The sequence below is a fragment of the Psammomys obesus genome, unplaced genomic scaffold (assembly GCF_907164565.1).
Source record: "Psammomys obesus unplaced genomic scaffold, mPsaObe1.curated_primary_1811, whole genome shotgun sequence".
Classification (NCBI taxonomy): Eukaryota; Metazoa; Chordata; class Mammalia; order Rodentia; family Muridae; genus Psammomys; species Psammomys obesus.
The window spans coordinates 19,013,396-19,037,768 of NW_026585689.1; the positions used below are offsets into that span (position 1 = coordinate 19,013,396).

The 24,373-nt window shown below is 37.2% G+C and overlaps 1 protein-coding gene across 2 annotated transcripts in view; it reads left to right on the top strand.

The window, feature by feature from the left end:
• Nucleotides 1-15,294: 15,294 nt before the first annotated feature.
• Pou1f1 (POU class 1 homeobox 1) overlaps nucleotides 15,295-24,373 on the top strand; it is a 16,322-nt gene continuing 7,243 nt past the window's right edge. The window contains exons 1-2 of one of the 2 annotated variants that reach the window (XM_055593558.1): nucleotides 15,295-15,442; nucleotides 18,153-18,302. In XM_055593558.1, the coding sequence (XP_055449533.1) occupies nucleotides 15,301-15,442; nucleotides 18,153-18,302 (292 nt within the window). In that variant the 5' untranslated portion in view covers nucleotides 15,295-15,300. The remainder of the gene's footprint in view (nucleotides 15,443-18,152; nucleotides 18,303-24,373) is intronic. The other variant, XM_055593555.1, reaches the window with a different exon arrangement.

Genomic DNA, 24,373 nt, shown 5'->3' on the forward strand with positions numbered 1-24,373 from the left:
GCATTTTTCTCTGGATTATAGAAAATAAGTACAAATCAAATATATACTAGAAAATAATTTAAGATGTGGACAAGATTCTTCATCAATTTTTTGCTTCCATGTAGTTTTCTTTGACATGTGGCAATGTGAATTGTGACTTTTCACTCCTTTTAGGTCTTGTGGAACTGTCTTTACTCACTAGATTCTCCACTGGCCTTTTAGACCCTTGAGGGGGTCTTTTCCAACGTATCTTTTCCAATATTTCAATTCCTTTCTCCTAGTCTTTTGGTTTCTTCCTTTTTTTTTATCATCATCACTTCTAATCTGCTGAAACCCTTGAAAATAAGTAGAGTGAAGGTAAGATAATGAAGATGCATGGCAGTGTGTTCTGTCACTACATGCACTTATCAAGGGGAAATGTATTTTACAAAATCATAGCAGTTGTACTTTATATTCTGTAGTGTTATTTCAACCATAAACCATATACAACTCTGAAATTCAGGTTTTCATTAGGAAAGTAACTTTCATAATCAGTATAACATGTGATGTATCTCAAAATAACCTTAGTCCACAGAGTGACATAATTAAATAATTTGGGCAAGATTTAATTTCCACTTCATTATACAACTTCATAAAAACTCACTTTTTGGGAGTGGATATACAGTTCAGCCGTAGAGTGATTACCTCACCTTACTCAGGTTCAGTTCTAAGAATCAACCAAAAGACTAAGCAAAATTTCACTTTTTTTCTTTTTTTTCTCCACATTTTATTATGTATCCTGATAGAAGTCCCCTCCTTCAACTCACGAAGTCTCACTCTCCCTCCCTCTTCCCCTCGTCCCCTTCCCCTAGTCCACTGAAAGGGGGCTTCTCCACTTTTGCCATCTGCCCATAGCTTGTTAAGTCTCACCGGGACTGCCTGGATCCTCTTCCCCCTGGCCAGGCAAGGCTGCATCACCAGGGGCAAGTGATCAGAGGCCTATCAACTGAGTTCGTGACAGAGGCAGCCCCTGATCCCTTCCCTTAGTGATTCACATGAAGACTGAGCTGTCAATTGGTCACATCTGAGCAGTGGATCTAGGTCTTCTCCATGAATGGTCCTCCTTTGGTGCATCAGTCTCTGCAGGCCCCCTGGGCTCAGACTTTTTAGTTTTTTTGGTCTCCTTGTGGGACTCCTATCCCCTCCATGTCACTCTATTCCCACCTCTCTCTTCCTCCATAAGACTCCCCGTGCTCTGCCCAAAGTTTGGCCCTGAGTCTCAGCATCTGCATCCATCCCCTGATGGGTGAATCCTTTTAGAGGACCCTCTGTAGTAGACTCTTATCCTGCTTCCTCTCTTCCACCACTTCTAGTGTCTATCCCATTTACCATTCTGAATGAGATTTAAGCATCACCCTAGGTTCCTCCTTAGTGTATAGCATCTTGAGGTCTGTAGATGGCTATCCTTTATTATACGGTTAATATATTGCTTGTTAGTGAGTATATACAAAGCCTGTCTTTCTGTTTCTAGGTTACCTCAGTCAGGATGATCTCTTCTAGTTCCATCCGTTTGCCTGCAAATTTCATGATTTAGCTGAATAGTATTCCATAGTGTAGATGAACCACAATTTCTTTATCCATTCCTCCATTTAGGTACATCAAGGTTGTTTTCAGATTCTGGCTCATACAAATAAAACTGCTATGAACATAGTTGAGCAAATGTCCTAAGCATATCTGCGACACTGTTGCTTTCTTATGCAGCTGATTTTGTTTTATGCATTTTATTTTATTTTATTTTTTTCTTATCAGTTACATTTTATTAACTCTGTATCCCAGCCATGTCCCGATCCCTCATTCCCTCCCAGTCCCTCCCTCCCTCATCTCCACCGTGCCCCTTGCCAAGTCCATAATAGGGGGAACCTCCTCCCCATTCATCTGATCCTGTTTTATCAGGTATCTTCAGGACTGGCTGCAAAGCCCTCTTCCGTGGCCTAACAGGACTGCTCCTCCCTTGGGGGGTGGGGAGGCCAAAGAGCCAGTCATTGAGTTCCTGTTAGAAACAGTCGTTGTTCCCCTCACTATGGGAAACCAATTGGTTACTGAGCTACCACAGGCTACATCTGAGCAGAGGTTCTAGGTTACATTCATACATGGTCCTTGGTTGCATGTCAGTCTCAGAAAAGACCCTGTGCCCAGATATATTTGGTCCTTGTGGAGCTCCTATCCTTTCCTCATCAGACTAACTCCCCTTCTTTCTTATGAGTCCCTGTACTCTGCCAAAGGTTTGGTCATGAGTCTTTGCTTTGAAAACACTGCTAGTTAGAGTCTTTCAAATGCCCTCAGTAGACTCCTGTCATACGTTCAATGCACATCCCATCTGTCTTTCTAAACAAGGATTGATAATCTTACCCCATGTCCGCTCTCTTGATTATCTTTTTTAGGTGTATAGATTTCATTATGTTTATCATATCTTAAAGGTCTATATAAGTGAGTATATACCGTGTTTGTCTTTCTCCTTCTGGGATATTTCACTCAGGATGATCTTTTCTAGATCCCACCATTTGCCTGCAAATTTCATGATTTCCTCCTTTTTGATTGCTGATTGATTCCATTGTGTAAAAATACCACAATTTCTGTACCCATTCCTCCGTTGATGGACATCTGGGTTGCTTCCAGGTTCTGGTAATTTCGAGTATATACAAAGAACTAAAGAAGCTGAAAAGCAGCAAACCAAGTAATCCACTTAAAAAATGGGGAACAGAGCTAAACAGAGAATTCTCGACAGAGGAATATTGAATGGCAGAGAAACACTTAAAAGAAATGCTCATCCTCATTAGCCATCAGGGAAATGCAAATCAAAACAACCCTGAGATATCACCTTACACCCATCAGAATGACCAAGATGAAAAACTCAAGGGACAACACATGCTGGAGAGGTTGTGGAGAAAGGGGAACCCTCCTCCACTGCTGGTGGGAATGTAAACTGGTACAACCACTCTGGAAATCTATCTGGCGCTTTCTAAGACAATTAGGAATAGTGCTTCCTCAAGACCCAGCTATACCACTGCTAGGTATATACCCAAAGTTTGCTCAAGTACACAAAAGGGATATTTGCTCAACCATGTTTATAGCAGCATTATTTGTTTTATGCATCTTTCTAGGTCAGAAAGTTATCTAACACAGGTTTACTATCCTTATTTAAAATTCAATGTTTTTCTAACCTAATTTCTAAAATATCAGTCAATTACTTTGTTTAGAGCCTGCATGTTCCCTGAGAACCATGGGAAGAAGGGTTAGCTCTAAAGTTAGGTCCTTTCTCTTATGAAACAATACTGACATTTATTTGTAGAATCAGCTTACTATTAAACACTTATCCCTACAAGACAAATTCTAATTTTATTTACTTTTCAGTGAATCGTTAAAATTGCATAATTAAATGTTCAGGCTCCCATTAAGAGAAATGTAATTATATTTGTTTTACTAAGAACTCTAAGATCTATACAGGAATTAATCTTAACCTTGGACAACTTTTACACCCACAAGTGGACATGCAGACAAATACACACCAATATACACACATAATGTTGCTAGTATTTAAAGCACCAGGAAATATTTTCTTACATATTGTCTTACTCGGTTCTCTCTCTTTTCTTTTGCATGTGCAAACATATCCTACTTGTTTAGCATGGCGTCTAACCTCAATAATATTTTTACCTACACAAGAACCAAAAAAAAAAAAAAAAAAAAGGCAATACCAGTTGACATTCCAATATGGTCCATGGAATTCTCAGGGGTCTTATTTCCTAGAAAACATACAGGTAATTGATAGTTGCTGGGAGAGGGAAAATCATTCATCCTCAGGACAAGCTGCTTGATAGGTTAGCCAATCCTAAGAGGTGTGTGTGTGTGTGTGTGTGTGTGTGTGTGTGTATGTGTGTAACAACTATAATTAAAGCATAGGAAGCCATGTGTTTGTGAAGGAATGGACATGGGAGAAACTTGGGGAAGAAAAAGAGGGGGAGAATTATGTAAACACAGTACTCATCTTAAATTCTCAATAAATAAATAAAAGAAAATAATGTCAATTAAAGTAACCATCACTAATTCTTACACTCATTACACTAGGTAAGTGAAGTATCTGGAGAAATTAAGAGTTTCAAAATACGTAGAAATAACAATATCTGGATATTTTTGGATATTTGATCATAAAAGAAACATAAAAAAATCACATCTTGTTTCCTTAACCTAGAAACTGGGAACATTTATCTTTTTATAAGCAACTGTGTAGTCACATATTAATGGGACAGTCATTAGCATATTTCTTGGAAAGCACTAAAACTGCATTAATTTAGGGAGCCTAGGAAGTAGTAATATATTGCAAAGCACTTGGCAAGATGATTCCCAGAGTAGATGCTCAGTAAGTACTAAAGACCTAACACCAAATTCAGAAAACACTGTAATTACTGAAAAAAAAAAATTCTTCTAAAAGCAAGGCACTGAAAAGTACCATTTGCCTGTATCCCAATGAGGAGACTAGCAATATTCTATATAACAGGATGCCCTCCTATTCACTACACATGTAGTTATTCTTCCATTTTTTCTTACAATATTGATCAAATCACATAGTTTTCTCCTATTTTAGTCATACATTGATGTAATAGTTAGCCACATGGCTCTTTTTTTCAGTGATTTGAGGTAATGTTGTTTCATAACAGTTTAAGCTGTTGAATCTGTTCCCCAATGGCTGAGAATAAAATCTTGCCTATAAGCAGTGACACTTCTCGTGGCATTCCTCAATGGAAACAGAAAATAAAACAAACAGAATAAATTCTATATTAACGTGATAGTAAAGATAAAACAGAACAAACAAACAAGAATCCGCAAAACCCACACGGGTGAGCAGAAAGGATAGAGAGGTTAAGCGTAGCCTCAATGCGGAGCACGGTGTGAGCCTGTTTTCTGAAAGCCTGATGTTTCATCACGATCTGAGCTTACGGTAAGTCTCCTTGCCTTCACTTTCATGGCTTTTTTACAGCAGTCACTGCGTATCACACAGAAACTTTGGAGTGCCTCTTCCACTTCTACAATAATAATAGCTGCCTGAAGTTTCTTACTTAACTTTAGCCAGGCACTCTTAAAAACAAGACAGGACACTGGCGCTGTCCACAGAAATCAGATGTATCCTTTGATCTCCTTCAGAGGAAATGAAACACCTTTCCCCTCCTCCTTTGCACTCCTTTACCTGAGTGCCCTCCACAGCCCCCATGATTAACTCGTGTCCTGAGCTAAGCCGCTGCCAGATGACTCTAATTAAATAATCTTGTTGCAGTAACTAGGAGAACATTCTGCTTCTTTCATCTTTAAAGATGCCTAAATGAAAAAGGAGTCGGACTGGCAGAGCGGGCAGACTCGCTCGGTACAGTATCAACTCATTTGCTGCATTCTGCATTCATCTCTTGCCACACCATATGATACCCTTGTGTTACCCAGTAAGCCTAAGAAGATAATCACCTGTTCCTTTGAAAGTCTTGTGTGTCATTCTTGGCTGTTTACTGATGGTGAAAACAGCATGAATATACATATTATATGGTTTATCTTTTTCTTTAACGTTATGAGTTTAAAGAATAAAATCCTTACTCCTCATTGATGCTAAACAGTAAATGCATCACATGTGAAAGATTTATATACTCTAAAATATACCCCTACTTCTCCTGCATTAGTGATAGGTAATGGAACGGAACAAAGAGGCCCCCCAATTAAATTAACTCAGGCACAGCAGTGTGTTGTTTGGACAAGTCTGGATCAATTTAAGTGAGTGACACAAATGATCAACCTACACACCAGCTATAGCACAGCAGGGATATGGCCCTTGTGGGTAAGCATTATTCCTAAGTCTGTGTCTCACCTTGACATTTATTTTCTGTAAGTTACAAGCTTACCCTTTAGACAGCATTATGGGAACATTCATCTTCAGCACCGTTGCAAAGCTTTGACATTATCTCTTCTCTGTGCAATATAAAAGCTTGATTTTTAGATGTGAAAGATCTTATGCAAAAATAAACCATATAATATGGATATTCATTGCTATTTTCACTATCAGTAAACAGCCAAGAATGACATACAAGACTGATACGTGTTTAAATAACGAGTGCTTCAGATGTGACATAGTCCCCTTTCAAGCCATATGGCTGTGTAATCTTTTCCTTTAAAAACTGCGTAGAGTAAAATTTATCATCTTTTCAAAAGCTATGAGTTGTGTGAATACTGCATTTTACTGCCACTTATGCTAACTGAATACATTAATTTAAATTAAGATTCACTTTCATACCAAATGAGAATCCTAGATTTTCATTACTTCCTCTTCACCATTTTTTTTAAATATTTAAACAATCCACAAACAGAGAGACAGAGAGGTGGAGAAAAAGAACCATATTTAGGTGAAGATCAATCTTACTTCTTCATATATAATCGAAGACAGTAATATACTTCCTTAGAATTTAAGTGGCTGGAATTCCCAGCATTCCTATCCCAGCATTACCACATACTGGATGACTTTTGATAAGAACTCAATCTACCTTTGCCTCAGTTACTCAGACAGTAAAATAACATCTATCTTACCAGGTTAATGTAAAGAAAAATGAGATGAAACATATCAAGACACAGATTATTATAAAGCTTTACTGATTAGTAATTGCTGACAACTACTGAACATTTATTATAAGGTAGACACTGTTTTAAAGTAGGTATTACACCATCAGCACACGCCCTAAGAGCAACAATCAATAAATGGGACCTCATGAAACTGAAAAGCTTCTGTAAAGCAAAAGACATTGTCGTTAGAACAAAATGACAGCCTACAGATTGGGAGAGGATCTTTACCAACCCAACATCTGACAGAGGGCTGATATCTGGAATATATAAAGAACTAAAGAAGTTAAAAGGCAATAATTCAAGTAACCCAAATAAAAAATGTGGTATGGAGCTAAACAGAGAATTCTCTGTAGAAAAATATAGAATGGCAGAGAAACACATAAGGAGATGTTCAACATCCCTAGCCATCAGAGAGATGCAAATCAAAACGACCCTGAGATTTCCACCTTACACCCATCAGAATGGCTAAGATCAAAAACTCAAAAGATAACGCATGCTGGAGAAGCTGTGGAGAAAGAAGAACCCTCCTCCATTGCTGGTGGGAATGTCAACTGGTACAACCACTATGGAAATCAATCTGGCGCTTTCTCAGACAATTAGGAATAGTGCTACCTCAAGATCCAGCTATACTAGGCATATATCCAAAAGATGTTCAAGTACACAACAAGGACATTTGCTCAACCATGTTTGTAGCAGCTTTATCATAATAGCCAGAACCTGGAAACAACCCAGATGTCCATCAACGGAGGAATGGATACGGAAATTGTGGTACTTTTACACAATGGAATACTACTCAGCAATTAAAAACAAGGAAATCATGAATTTTGCAGGCAAATGGTGGGATCGAGAAAAAAATCATCCTGAATGAGGTATCCCAAAAGCAGAAAGACACACATGGTATATACTCACTTATATAGACCTATAAGATAGGATAAACATACTAAAATATGTACACCTAAAGAAGATAAACAAGAAAGAGGTCCAGGGGTAGCATGATCAATCCTCATCTAGAAAGACAAGGGGGTGGATATTGGAAATAGGAGAAAACAAGTAACAGGACAGTAGCCTACCACAGAAGGCACCTGAAAGACTCTACCTAGCGGTGTATCAAAGCAGATGCTGAGACCCATAACCAAACTTTCAGCAGAGTGTAGGGAATCATATGAAGGAAGGAGGAATTAGTATATCCTAGAGGGGACAGGGAGCCCACAAGGTCCAAATATATCTGAGCACAGGAGTCTTCTATGAGACTGTTTATCTTACCAAGGACCATGCATGGATATAACCTACAACTCCTGCTCAGACATAGCCCATGGTAGCTCAGTATCCAAGTGGGTTTCTTAGTAAGGGGGACAGGAACTGTTTCTGACATGAACTCATGAGCTTCCCGTCCCCCATGAGGAACAGCCTTACTAGGCCACAGATAAGGACATTGCAACCATCCTGAAGATAGGCTAGGGCCAGACAGAAGGAGAGGAGGATACCCACTCTCAGTGGACTTGAAAGGAGGCAGGGAGGAGATGAGGGAGGGAGGGAGGATTGGGAAGGAAAGAGGGAGAGGGCTACAGCTGGGATACAAGTGCATGTATAAAATCATTTAAAAATAAAAAATATTTTAAAAAGTAGGTATTAACTATGATCTTATTAATAGTTGAGAATCCCTAAAACTCTGAGCAGTGGTATTCTTTATCCATCATTACGTGAAAGGCAATGGTAGGACTCCAGTGAACTTTGGCTCCTGAATCTAGTAATGTGCTGAACATTTATGATAACTATGAAATCACGAGAACATGTAGGAAGATTAAACTACGTTAATCTGTAAGAGCTTGCAAGAATACGATTTTAAAACCAGTCTGAGCAACAAGAAAAAATAAGAAAGAAAAATTTGATCACACAAATATAGAAAAACCATTAACTATAGTGAACAGGAATGAATTTATTTAAATTTTATTTAATAGAATTATTTCTAAACTCATACTATTAAAATATGATCAACATTTCAAAGCATAGTGCATTTTAGTCTCACTTTTAGTCTATGTATGTATCATCCATCTACCTATTTATCATCTATCTACCCTCTATCTTTCATCTATCTATCTATCTATCTTTCTATCTATCTATCTATCATCTATCTATCTATCTATCTATCTATCTATCTATCTGTATATCTATCTACCTATGTACCTACCGATTTAGCTATCAGTTAAGTATCCTCTCTGTATTCCTCATCTAACTAGCTGTCATCTATTTGTGATAAGGGCGATCAAACCCAGGGCCTTTTCATGCTACGGAAGGTGTCTAGCACCAAGTTACATCCTCAGAATTTTTTATTTAGATGATAGTTATTTTTTTAAGTTGAGCTACATGTTTGTTATTGTTTAAATTATAAACAAGTTCTCAATCCAAAATCAAATCATAAATGATTTCTCAAACACAATGTGCTGGTGTAAAATGTCAAGAGGAATTTTCCCTCTTCTTTATTTTTTAAGACAAGATTTCAGTAAGTACCCTAGGCTGAGCTCACACTCCTTCTCCTCCTGCTTTTTGCTCTAAGATGTGATGATTACATGTGGGGACCACCATGTTAAGGTTATAAAAGAACATAAAATATCTACCTGTGTATTTCCTTTCTTCTCTGTATGAGTATTTGCTTGTATAAATGTATGTGCGCTCTGTGCTTGCCTGTTGCCTGACGTGGCCAAAAGAGGGTGTTGAGTCCCTTGGAACTGTAGATACATGTGAGCTTCCAGGTGGTTGTTAGGAGTGGAAGCCAGCCTCTGAAAGAGCAGAATGTACTCTTCACAACTGAAGCACCATCTAAACCTCCCAAGTAGAGCTTCTTTGAGATCCAAAAATAGCAACAACAACAACAAAACTTTTCAATAACAGTTGATGTTAAAATGCACAAAAAACAATTTAATATGCCTAAGTCTAAACTATTAGACAAGATCTAGCAGAAGTTCAAAGTCAACAAGAAACTGAAGATGCTTTGATTGGGAAAAGTTTTAAAGCCAAAGGAAATGTACAGTTTTGATAACTCAAAAACATATATGATTAAGTTGTTTCTTTGTGGAAGATTACTTGCCCAGCATGTATGAGGTCTTGAGTTTGATACCCAAAATTAAAAAGCAAATGTGAGTGGAAAATAAAACCAAATAGTAGTGAATTAAAAAGGGTAAAATATGAAATCAGTTAACCAAGTCATAGATATAAATAGTTACTATCAATTTGAAATGATAGTATGTTGGCCACTCACAGTGTAAATTAAAGACTTCAAATTCTATGGTCTCCTCAGGTCTGTCAGGCATACGTGTTCATAATTTGTAATACTATTGAGAATGTAAGGTGGCCTTCAGTTGTATGCTAACACACAGATTGTGTTTCTGTGTCAGCTACATTGCAGAGCTAATATTCTGGATCTTAACACATCCTTCATTGCTTAAATGCTTGTGTATTTTCTAAGCACACTCACCCATGCATAAGTGTAGATCTTTCTGAGCCGTGAGTGATGCCTTGTCTAACCAATAGCACCGGTGAGCAAGAACACTCTCCTAAATGTAAATGCAAAGCTTGTAAGTGCTTCCCTTTGACTACCTGAAAACACAGGACATAGGATGTCTAATCAACCCAGGATGCTTTTTTGAGTTTGACAGCAGTGAGAGACAGAGGGAAGCACACAAGAGCTGCTGAGTGATGCCAATGCCTTTCTACTTATTTTAAAGCTTTCCACATGCCCTGAATTATTTTTTAATTAACCTCTTCATGATGTCTGAAGCCAAAATTATGTCATTATTTGAACTTTTTGCTTGTTTTTAAAGAAAACATTAACTGTTCATGAATATAATCTCAATTATCACACTTCTCAGAAGTCTATCATATCTATGGGGATTGTCAGTAATCTTGTCTACATGTAATAAAAGTGTAACAGGGAAAAACATTTGAACAAAAGTGTTGATTGCATTATTGTTTGCAAAAGTGAAAAGCAGAAAGATTTGCAAAGAAAGAACATACAAATAAAATTAAATTACTTAAATTTAATTAGGGTTAAATTTTAACAGCTCTATACAAGTCAGTTTGATTTTGAGCTGGTTCAGTGGTGAAATCCAGGAATGGCAGCACACCCTTGTATTTCAGAAATAAGGCGTGGGGACAGAGACAGGAAGATCTCAGCAGCTTGCTGACTAGCAATTCTAGCCAATCTGTGAGCTTCAGAACCTTTGAGAGACCTGGTCTTGAAATAGAACCTAATATAGACCAGTGGCCTTTACACATGCAAAGATGGGCTGGTAGACACACACACATTTATATGTGCTCATACACACCAGACATGCGCGCGCACACACACACACACACACACACACACACACACACACACACACAAACATATCAATATACATGTTAACTTGGAAGGGGAAAAGCTGAAGAGGACTCAACCCTAGACAAAGAACTACAGTCAAGAAAGGAATGCTGAGAGCTAGAGACATATTTTTGAAGAGCTTATTGAATTAAATGAGAGACTGTAATGAAGACATCTATTTTCTAGCTTGCCTAATTTACATTTTATAAAAGTTGTATTACACTTAAAATTTATTTTCCTGATAAATTATGTCTAATATTGCAACTTTGCAATAATAGATATCAAAATTATTAAGTTTATGTTACTTGATAAGCAGAGTTTAAAATACATTTTTATTATTTTTAAGCTGGCTACTCTCAACAGATACATTCCCATGACTACAAGCAATGACATTCAAATGATTAAGGTTGATTTTTAAACTCTGCTCACTATAATGTCACCTAGTATAATAATTTTGATGCATCATTTCCCCTCAAAAATTATTTTTAATTTCCTTTGTGTAGTCTCTCTATAAGTACACTCAACTGATCTTGTCCTTTTCACATCTAAAAAAATTAATATTGTCTGAATTTTTAAAGAATAAAGTAAATAATTTTGATTACCAAAAGCTGTCTTCTATTACTGAAGACTAATGGTGCTTCATATCCAGAATGAGAAATATTTTATTTTTAAAGACAGTATTTTTCAGGTGATATCTACTATTTAGACACTTTATTTTTATTTTATTTTTTTTATAATCAAGTAATTTTTATTAATTTTCTTTTTAAGTTATTTATTTTTTTTAATAAATTACAGTTTATTCACTTTGTAACCCCTTCCCTCATCTCTTCCCATGCCCCCCCCCCAAAGTCCACTGATAGGGGAGGGCCTTCTCCTCTTCCTTCTGACCCTAGCCTATCAGGTCTCATCAGGACTGGCTGCATTGTCTTCTCTATGGCCTGGTAAGGCTGCTCCCCCATCAGAGCCAGCCACTGAGTTCATGTCAGAGACAGTCCCTGTTCCCATTACTAGGGAACTCACTTGGACACTGAGCTGCTATGGGCTACATCTGAGCAGGGGTTCTAGGTTATCTCTATGCATGGTCCTTGGTTGGAGTATCAGTCTCAGGAAAAGACCCCTGTGTCCAGAATTTTCTGGTTCTGTTGCTCTCCTTGTGGAGCTCCTATCACCTCTGGGTCTTTCTATCTCTCCCTTTCATAAGATTACTTGCACTCTGCCCAAAGTTTGGTTATGAGTCTCAGCATCTCCTTCAATAGATATCTTGCTGGGTAGAGTCTTTCAGAGGCCCTTTGTGGTAAGCTCCTATCTGTTCCCTGTTATCTCCCTCTCCCCTGTCCATCCTGTTTGCCTTTCTGACTGAGGATTGATAATCTTACCGAGGGTCCTCCTTCTTGCTTAGCTTCTTTGGGTGTACAGATTTTAGTATGTGTACCCTATATTATATGTCTAATATCCACTTATAAGTGAATATATACCATGTATGTCTTTCTGCTTCTGGGATACCTCACTGCACTTTAATAAATTTTTGTTCAAGATACCTGCTTGTTACTGATAAAAATGTCCAAGATACTTGAAGATGTAGTCTTTTCAATATTAATAATAAATTTATCATGAGGCAACCAGTTCAAAGTTTTCTCTAGATATTCTTTAATAAAAGTATTCAGATGCTGATGTGGGTATGGCTCTCATTTCAGTACTTCCAAATACCTCCTATTACTTTTATTTTCTATAATGCCTTTGTTTTCACTGTATAAATAATAATGCATTCTTTCACTGCTGTGGTTTTGAATTAAATGGCCCCATAAGCTGGGTCCTTAAGTAACAGTTTTGGGACTTGATGAAAACTTTAGGAAGTGGGGCCTGGTTGGACAAAGTAGGCAGGCCTTTTGGGGTGTGCTTTTGAAGGTCTTGTTGCAGCCTGCCCTGTCATAGCTGTCCCTCTGCTTCATGTTTTGGTGAGAGTGTACCCTGATCCATCACACACTGACCCCAGTGACATCTTGGTTAACTTCAGTCTAAGCAACATAGCCAAATGACCACGGACTAAAACTTTTGAGTAACACTCTTTATCAAAGCTGTTGTTTCCTTCAGGTGTATGTCACAGTGACAAAAATCAAACATAGCGTTCACATATAAAAACAATCTAAATTAAAATATCTTGAGGCCAATATCTATGTTGGAATTAATTGCGCATGTGTATACTTTCATTCTCATAAAATGTCCATAAGTTTGTGTGTGAAATTTGTGACCAATGCTAATATTATTGTTACATCAAATTCTTTGATGGAACGGCTCAGATCCTAGCCACTGTCTCAGACTAGCTTCTTGAGAGGGCATGGCACATCACTTACCGAGATCGGGGTCTGTTTGATATATCTCTAGAAAATGTCACTGAATTCTACAAAGAACTGCTAATTCTTGATGAGTACATTGAAATCAAGGAAAGGTGGCTCCACCATGCTTATTTTCTCTGCACATTATCATGAATTATTAATACTCTTTCCACTGCTTTCTTATAAAAAAACTTTAAAAAGTTCTTATATTTTTTTAAAAAAATTGTGTACTATTGAATTTAAACGTATAACTGACAAGAACATGCATTATCATATTTCACTTTGCAGGCTAGTCTAAATGCCAACTTAAACACTTCTTTTCTTTCAAACTCATTTCTATTAGTGGGAGCGGGGAGGGCTTCCATGCCACAGCATGCATGTTAAGGACAGAGGACGACTTTGTGGAGTTAGTTCTCTCCTTCTACATTTACATAAGTTCCAGGTACAGAGCTCATATCACCATGCTCATGTGGCCAGTTCCTTGACCACTGAGCCATCTGACAAGCCCTTAAATACTCCACTTCTTAAAATTACATAGTGTGCTATTTGTAATAGCCAGAAACTGGAAACAGCCCAGATGCCCCTCAGTTGAGGAATGGATATAGAAATTGTAGTACATCTATGCAATGGTATACTACTCAGCAATAAAAAACAAGAAAAACATGAAATTTGCAGGTAAATGGTGGGAATTGGAAAAGATAATCCTGAGTGAGGTTTCCCCGAAGCAGAAAGACACATGGGGTATATTATGCTCACTCATAAGTGGATATTAGACATATAGGATAAACATACTAAAATCTGTATACCTAGGGAAGCTCAATCCCCATTCAGGAAGGCAAAGAGGATGGACATCAGAAGAGGGAGAAAACAGGGAAAAGGACAGGATCCTACCACAGAGGGTCTCTGAAAGGCTCTAACCTGCAGGGTGTTGAGGCAGATGCTGAGACTCATAGCCAAACTTTGAGCAGAGTGCAGGGAATCTTATGAAAGAAGTGGGAGATAGTGAGACCTGGAGAGAACAGGAGCTCCACAAGAAGAACAACAGATCCAAAAAGTTTGGGCACAGGGGTCTTTTCTGAGACTGACACCCCACCTCAGGACCACTCATGGAGATGGCTTGGAACCCCTACACAGAGGTAGCCCATGGCAGTTCAGTGTCCAAGTGGGTTTGCAGTAATGGAGACAGGGACTGTCTCTGACATGAACTGATTGGCCTGCTCTCTGATCACCTCCCCCTGAGGGGAAGCAGCCTTACCAGGCCACAAAGGAAGACAATTCAGCCACTCCTGATGAGACCTGATAGAAGAGGATCAGAGGGAAGGGGAGGAGGACCTCCTTTATCAGTGGACAGGGAGAGGAGTACAGGTGGGAAAGAGGGAGGGAAGGTGAGATTGGGAAGGAAGGAGGGAGGGAGCTACAGGGGGACTACAAAGTGAATAAACTGTAATTAATAAAAAATAAATTAAAAAAATAAAATTATGTAATGTGTAGTTCCCTAATTTTTTATTACTTAGAATATTAGGTAAGAAGTTAACCAAATGGAAAACATCTCATATTTAAGACTTTTATTATATTAGAAACCAAAAGACACCTATTTTTTTTTTATTCGTTGCCATTTCATTATTTTGAGGAAGTTTTTTGAAGTTCTTGATTCTTCCCCAAAGGTCTCATTTATTGAAGGTGTCGAATACAGTCTCTGTTTTTGCCTTCCCCTCAATTCACGCCCGACAACCAGGTTCGTGCTTGGGCACAGGTAATATTTGGGTAAGAAAGACAGTTCAGGCTGACAAAGCAGCACTCCTGGGAAAAAAAAAAAAAACTATTAACATGTATAAATGGATTTCCTCACAGTATAAATGCTCGCCTGCACCCTCCCGGTGCCTCAGAGCCGTCCTGATGTATATATGCAGGTAGCGAGACGTGAATCGGCCCTTTGATACAGTAATATAATAAAAGTGATCTGGCAAGCAGCAGGGCTTCTTTTTCCTCTCTCTTGTGGGGATGAGTTGCCAGTCTTTCACTTCGGCTGATACCTTTATACCTCTGAATTCTGATGCTTCTGCAGCTCTGCCTCTGAGAATGCATCACAGTGCCGCTGAGTGTCTCCCAGTCTCCAACCATGCCACCAACGTGATGTCCACAGGTACTGACTTCCATGGCTGGGCCTACAGCTTTCAGAGTGGATGCGCTGAATCCTGTTAGTGAATAATCTCTTTGTTCCACCCCCCCCCTTTAGTTTGCTTTAGTTAAATGTTAAGGATATTGTAAAAGTCCAGTTGCCTAAGAATTAAAAAAAAAAAAAAAAAAAAAAAAAGTAAAGGAAATCACCTGTCTTTTTATTAGTTTTACTTTACAACCTGGAAGAACTATTTTCTACATAAGCAAATAGTGAGCTAGAGTAGTTTTCACTCTGAAAAATGATTTTAATAGAAATGTTTATGGATAAAGATCAAAATGAAATATTCTAAACTAGTTTAATGTTAAGTAGGTACTGCTACTTTATATTAAAATGTATTTCATTTTTGAATTATATTTGTTACTATCTGTAAACAGCCTTATAAAAATAAACTGAAAAATTCCTAGTACCAACTAAAGTGCACTTTAATGAATAAAATAATTAAATGCTTTATTAAACTCACATTAAAATGCATAGTCTTAAACGTAGAAAACAAAACAAGAGAACATTTAGAGCTGAGAGAGTTTAATTTTCTCAAGACTGAGTTCTAGAAATAACTCTATAATTTTGTCTTTACTTAACATTCCTAAATGAAAATTAAACTGGGGATCAAAACAGGCAAGTGTATGCACTTTGCTAATACATTTGTACTTAATACAATAACAACTGGTCTCAAAGACAATTTCCAGACAGCTGGAGCCTTGGACTAACTAAATTTCTTCCATGAAACAACATTCACCTTTCATTTGTTTAAAATCTGATTGTCTCACTTGTAAAAATGAAATAAAATTTTATATTTGTGGAAATAAAATTTTGGGTTTATATTATAATTTAAAACAATCAAACAGCTTTTATGATACCTGGGTAATTTCCAAACACATATAAAGGTTTTTCATCTATCTCTGGCTGAATTTTAAATAATTAAGAGATTATATATTTGGACTCTGGAAATGCCACTTAATCTACTAAAGATTTCCATAGTTTAATGTAAAAGGTAATTTTGGGAGTGTACTGAAACATTTTTGATGAAAATATAACAAAGTAATTTGATCCTATAATAATACTATAAATCACATAAATAATCTAAATAATTAAAGTGCAATCATACTTTTAAAATAGTATATTTTATGGATTGAGACTTCACAAAATCTTTATTTTGTTTCTCTAGTTGACTGTAGAAAAATATTTGATCAGTAGGAATGTAAAATTTAAGATTAAATAGTAATGTAGCAAAATGTCTAGCTTTAAGTTTTACTGATCTATTTAAAAATATGTAACAATTCATTTAATAAACTAGCCTACCTTTTATACAACTTTCTAAAGCCAAAAAACTTCAAATATTATATAGCTGTTATGAGTAAAAATAATCTGTGACAGTTTCTTTAAATTATTGTAAATGATTTATATTTTTTTATAAAGTTAAAGATATATAGACACGTAATTAAGTAAGGAATTAGAAATGGTTATTTTAATGAAAACTATTGGATATTAAATGTGGTTAAGATTCATTAGTTTTTTAAATAGATACTGAAATCGTTCTATGTAACTATTACATGGTAAAATCATGTTGTGTCTTTCTGTATTAGTTACCTACTAGAAATTTATGCAGATGCCTATAATTAAGTATTGTTCTATATTTAGACAAAATATATTTATTCTATGAAAAGATCTCATGTAGTTAATGACTACATCATGTGTTAATATTCTCAATTACTATTAATTATATATTCTATTCTCTTTGTTTAAAAACATTTGTTATGTTTATGATAATAACCTACTTACAGTATTATTATATTATACTAGAACTATTTTAGTATAGTATAGCATATATTTAGGATATGAGAGAAAAATGAGGAAGCAAATACATAGGGAAACTTTTTCTAGTAGTTTTACTGTTGAAAGTCTCTGCTGTTATAAAATGTTGATTTGTGTTTGAAACTTCATATATGTTTCATAGTTCATACCTTATTTATAAAAATACACTAATTATAGGAAGTATATCTTTATGTGTGAGATTATGTATATACACAGCCTTCAGCAATGAAGAAAATGACTTCTTACTGGCTTTATTATTGTTTGTTCTGTCAATGCATACTGAAAACCTACAAGCCATGGTTTCAATATCGACATAATTGCAGTAGATACGACCACAGGGTTTTCATAAAACCCTGAAAACAGCAAGATTTTATGATCGTATCTAAACAAGAAGATGCTTACTCTGGCATTTTCTCCTTAGGAAAAGGAATTTATAAGGAAAATAATCAAATTTCTCAGCTATGGCTATTTATGAGTCAATTTAGGTATTCACTGTTCCAGAGACACCTTCCGTATAATACTGTGCTACACAGTGGTGTTCAGATTGCTCTTCAGCGGCTGTGGTGAAATATCTACTCTGGATGGAACCTTCAAGAACTTTACAAATCCCAGAGAGCTGGGGTCCAAGCTCCCCTCACATCTTCACGAGATACTTGTAACCAGAATGCAGACCCCACAATAGTCTACTTTGATGATTTAGAATCTCATCACGTGAGACAACCTTTGATTGCTTTTATTTGCTCAATTGGAAACTCCCAGTGAAGAAAAAAGTACATATTGTTCTATAATTTAATAATCACATAAATGTGTAATTTTGGAATGAGTTGAATGTGTCTTGAATCCTCATGCATTTTCTTACCAGTCGCGTCTATTTTGTCTTTGATCCAAACTCCTAAATGTTTGCACACGTATTTCTCGATGACAACTATGGGAAACACAGCGGCAGGACTTCATTATTCTGTGCCTTCCTGTCATTATGGAAACCAGCCATCCACCTATGGAGTGATGGCAGGTAAGAAAAGTTGTCTTATGTGGTATGCAATTGGAGAAAATGATGTTGGGTTTCCTGGGCCAAAGGGTACGGTGACAAGACCATAACGTGACATTCTGATCTTTCTGCTTGGAAGTTAGTGGTGCCACTTTCAGAAGAGTCCCCAGACTCCAGAGGCCCTCAGACACCTAAAGGTGTACAGGTCTGTACGCCTGTGTTCCTGACACTTTCATGAGCTTTGCATGATTTTGTTGTTTGCTCACTACTGTTAAACTGCTAGCTGCCATGTGTTACTGCCTTTGTGGGATTCCCCATGGCAACACTCTAATGGCTGCTAGAGCCATTTCACATTTAAATGAAAATTAACAGGAAAATTAACAAGAGCTTAAAATTCAGTTTCTCTGCTGTATCAGCCTCGATTCCAGTGGCCAATACTCTCCTGTATTTGGTGGCTACTCTATCATATACCACAGTTTATAGAACATCACTTTATTTTTCTCATAATATTGCTCTTCGTATCCTTGTTCCACAAAGATAAATATAAGATACATACTGAATGTTCGGCCTGATGTTCAGAGATTTTAGCAATGGCTGTTTCAGGCTGTGACAGTCCTTTCTGGGTTGTGTCTGATGCCTTACTAAGGTAGGTGACATGGCATACACTTCAGGAAAAGTGGGCTATGCATCTTTTGTATAAAGCCAACACACTGGTGTCTGTGTAAATGCATTGGTAATATGGCTTCCTAGAAATGGGAACCCCATGAGTTCCACTCGTGCCCAGAATTCACTGCTTAATTTCAGGGCATGGCTAAAGAAAATATTTCAGTGGGTTAAAAAATAAAAGATAAAAATAAAATAAATATATTTTTTATATATTTTATATATATAAAATATATAAAATAAATATATTTCTTAATAAAAATAAAAGACACGACTGCTGTTCACAGATTTTCACTTTTCAGTTTGTTCTTACAGAAATTTTCTAGTAGTCTAGATTTGTTATTTCAGCCGGAAAATAACTCTCATCAGGGATGAATCAAGACAGATAGATGGAGGGATGGAGAAGAGAAACCAAGAGATAGAAAATTTAGATAAAAGAATCAAATATATAAGAAATCTTTTGAAATTTACTCATGCTTGTACTCCAAGTAAACAATTACACAAGGAGAAACACAGTAATGCTTAGAATTTTGAAATGAAATGAAACAAGTAATTTAGTATATTAAACTCTAACTTCACAAAATTTTTCAGTAAACATTATGATTTTTAATTTTAAATAAAATAGTGAGAATATTAGTCTTTCTTACATTTGCTCAAGTATGAGTCTAAGTAAATTACCATCTGAAGTAGTTATGGTAAATGAAGGCTGGTATATCCTTTCCTAAAAATTATTTTATTTAAATTTTTTTATCCATATTCTTTCCCCCTTTTAAACTCCCCATCACCTTCCTAACCACCTACTTCACAGACTGGTTTTCTTAATGGTTGCTTATAAACCTTGATTTTTTTTCCTTCTTCTTAAAAAAATATACATGTTTAAAAAATTTTATTTGGTGATGATCCTTTCCCAGTCTGTAGGCTGTCGGGTTTTTTTTTTTTTTTTTTTTTTTTTTTTTTTTTTTTTTTTTTTTTTTGTTGTTGTTGTTGTTTGACAATAGTGTCTTTTGGTTTTCAGTTTCAGTTTCAAAAGGTCCCATTTATTGATTGTTGCTCTTAGAGCCTGTACTGTTGGCATTCTGTTCAGGAAGTTGTCTCTGTGCCAATGAGTTCTAGGCTCGTCCCCACTTTTTCTTCTAAGCAATTTAGTGTGTCTGGTTTTATGTTGAGGTCTTTGATACACTTTAGTTTTGTGCAGGGAGATAAATATGGATCTATTTTCATTTTTCTGCATGTAGAAATTCAGTTGGACTAGTACCATTTGTTGAAGATGCTGTCTTTTTTCCATTGAATGGTTTTGGCTTCTTTGTCAAAAATCAAGTATTCATAAATGTGTGGGTTTATTTCTGGGTCTTCTATGCGGTTCCATTGATCCTACTTTCTGTTTCTGTGCCAATACCATACAGTTTTTATTACTATTGCTCTGTAGTACACCTTGAGGTCGGAGATGGAGATACCTCCAGATGATCTGTTGTTATACAGGATCATTTTGAAGATTCTGGGTTTTTTCTTTCTCCATATGAAGCTAAGAATCTTTCTTTCAAAGTCTGTAAGAATTGTGTTGGAATTTAGTGCTGATATCCAGTATATATAAAGAACTGAAGAAGTTAAAAAGCAACAAATGAAGCAATCTAATTAAAAAATAGGGTATGGAGCTAAACAGAGAATTCTCTGTAGAGGAATATAGAATGGTAGAGAAACACTAAAAGAGATGCTCAACATTCTTAGCCATCAGGAGATAAGAATCAAAACAACCCTGAGATTTCACCTTACACCCATCAAAAAGGCTAAAATAAAAAACTCAAATGACAACACATGCTGGAGAGGTTGTGGAGAAAGGGGAACCCTCCTTCATTGCTGGTGGGAATGTAAACTTGTACAACCACTTTGGAAATCAATCTGATGCTTTCTCTAACAATTAGGAATAGCGCTGCCTCAAGACCCAGCTATACCACTCCTAAGCATATATCCAAAAGTTGCTCAAGTACACAACAAGGGCATTTGTTCAACCATGTTTGTAGAAGCTTTATTTGTAATGGCCAGAAGTTGGAAAAAAACAGATGTCCATCAACAGAGGAACGGATACAGAAATTGTGGTATTTTTACACAATGTATACTACTCAGCAATCAAAAGCAAGGAAATCATGAAATTTGCAGGCAAATGGTGGGAACTAGAAAAGATCATTCTGAGTGAGGTTTCCCAGAAGCAGAAAGACACACAAGGTATATACTCACTTATAAATGGATAGCAGACCTATAAGATAGGATAAACATACTAAAATCTGTACATCAAAAGAAGATAAAGAAGAAAGAGGACCAGGAATAAGATGATCAATCCTCACTTAGAAAGACAAATGGGATGGACATTGGATGTAGGAGAAAACAAGTAACAGGACAGGAGCCTACCACAGAGGGCCTCTCAAAGAGTCTACCCAGCAGTGTATCAAAGCAGATGCTGAGACTCATAAGCAAACCTTCGGCAGAGTGGCAGGGAATTATATGAAAGAAGGGGGAGTTAGTATGATATGGAGAGTACAGGAGCTCTATAAGGACCAAATATATCTGGGCACAGGGGTCTTTTCTGAGACTGTTTCTCCAACCAAGGAACATGTATGGATATAACCTGAAACTTCTGCTCGGATGTAGCCCATGGTAGCTCAGTAACCAAGTGGGTTACTCTAGTAAGGGGAACAAGGACTATTTATGACATGAACTCAATGGCGGGCTTTTTGACCTCCCCACCCCCCAAGGGAGGCCTGGTAGGCCACAGAGGAGAACTTTGCAGCCAATCCTGAAGATACCTGATAAACCAGGGTCAGATGAAAGGGGAAGAGGACCTCCCGCATCAGTGGACTTGGAAAGAAGCAGGGAGGAGATGAGGGAGGGAGGGAGGGTGGGATTGGGAGGGAATGAGGGAGAGGGATACATCTGGGATATAGAGTTAATAAAATGTAACTAATAATAAAAATAAAAATAAGTGCTGAGTAGTTAAAAAACAGGAAAAAAAAGAAAAATTGTATTTGTATGGTGCTTTCCTTGCATGTATGTCTGTGCATTATTTAGATGTACTGCACACAGATACCAGAAAAGACTCTCAGATCCCATGGAACTGGTGGTACAGACACTTGTAAGCCATCCTGTGCGTACTGGGAATCAAATGCGGTTTCTCTGGAAGAGCAGCCAGTGCTCTTGACCCCTGAGCTGTCTTTCCAAACCAGATTTATTTTTCAACAATTAAGGAATATCGAAAGCTAAGGCTTTTCCCCCTCTGAAAATTCATCACTTGTATACCATCTAATTAATCAGTATTGATATTCAACAAAAGCAACTTTCTTGTTGATGAGCAATATTTGCTGTGAATTAGTAATATACATTCAAATTGCTGATGGAGGTGGGAGTGGAATGCTCTCTCTAGCTTTCACAGAGTCTTGAGGCTCTAAATAGGAAGTGACAAGTGTGTGGTCACATGCTGCTCTCTGCTGGAGGGAAACTCTGTCACAGGAATTGCCAGGGATCCCTGAGCATCTTCCGTTTCCATGTTTCCTCAAAGACCGGTAGCCCTTTGACCTGAGTTATAAAAATCAAACCAACGAATACACACACACACACACACACACACACACGCACACATACATTGACTCACCCATACACACATGCACACATACATACACAAATGCAGACACTCATATACATACAGACACAAGTGCACACTCATATACATACACATACAGACACGTGTACACACACGTAAACACACACCAGCACGTACCAGTGGTTAATGATGTCTTGTCCTAATTCTTTTGGGTACCATCTCCCTTGTCTGAATCAATGTGGCCCACAGTTATCTAGGAAATTTATAGCTAGCCTCAGAGTCCTGAACTAGCACTAGGGCAACAGCCCAGGGTCCCATTAAGAGGAAGCTGACAGCACTCTCCACACCCTCCCCCATCCTTTTCTTTCTTTCTTCTTTCTTTCTTTCTTTCTTTCTTTCTTTCTTTCTTTCTTTCTTTCTTTCTTTCTTTCTTTTTCTTTCTTTCCTTTTCTTTTCTTTCTCCTTCCTTCCTTCCTTCCTTCCTTCCTTCCTTCCTTCCTTCCTTCCTTCCTTTTCTTTAATCTCAACATAGTTGGGAAGGGCTGAGAAAGGCTTTTTACCAGATCCAAAGTATGCTTTAGTGTTATCATGAACACAATTGTCATACCAAGATTTAGAGGTATCATTGTAGCCATCGGATTAAATTATATTTTGTCACTAAAATGAAATCTCACCATAGTGAACAGAGACTATATTTGAATATTTCTGAGAGGGATATCATTAAAATATTATGTGCTTTATAATTCGTCAGCACGTCTGGTTCTTGACATATATTCAGCATTAGCATGCACCTCTTGGCAGATTAAATCTTAGACAAACTCATTTTTTTTTCTTCTGCTTTCATTCCCAGGGAATCTGCACAAATTGAGTCATAAAATACAGCCATTCAAAAATGAGGAAGGAAAGGTATAAAAGGGACAATAGAAACCTAGTTGTGTTGTTTGAATTTTCTGAAATGTCAGCCTCTCCCTCAAGTTCCAGAGAAGCATCTTATGGACAGGTTTGGCATCATATAGTTTGTGAGGGACAGCTGCTAGAATAACTGTTTCAAAGACTGTGGAATCCTTTTGATATGGCTATGACATTGCCCATATTAAATGATGCTTCCACTTTAGTATTTTGTCAAATTAACCCACAGTAAGGGAGGAGCTATAGCGATTTTTGTCAGGTATGTGAGGAGGATTTAAATCTTTAGATGAATTCCCTGCAGCTCAGCCCAGCCACCAGCAAGCTAAAGAGAATGGCTGGCTGCACCACTAACTTTTGAGAGTGCTCTCCACTTGCAGCCTGTTTGCATCAGCTCAGCATTCTTCCTTAACCCTCCTCAGCCAGACGTGTGGCCCTTTACTTCTCTCTCTACTGAGTATTTAGATATAATGTCATCAGTCTACAGTACAATCACAGGAGTGAATTACAAATGTCCTTCACAACCTCTGCTGGAAAATACAAACTCAAGCAAAAATCCAGGAAAAATAAAAACCCTCAATACTAGGATTCCGGGGTCTCTGGGGTTGCTTCTGCTCACGGCTTCTAAAGCTGAGTTGAGTTCAGGAAGCAAATGTGGGGGCTTTTTCTGTCCACAATGGGAACTAGGCAAAGAACCAGACTCATGGCAAAGAGCAAGGAACCCAGCACGTCCGTGTGACATAGTAGCTAAGCTTTCCTAGAAATGGAGGGCAAGTCCTGGTTTAAGAGTACGTTTTCGAGAGGAAAGAAAAAGAAAAAAGTTTCTGTTTGGGAATAAAACAAGATTATAGAAACCTTTTCATTCATTCTTTTCCGGTTTTTTCTTGTAACTTTTTATATTTTTCTCTTTCTCCATCCTTTCCTCTTTCTCTCTTCT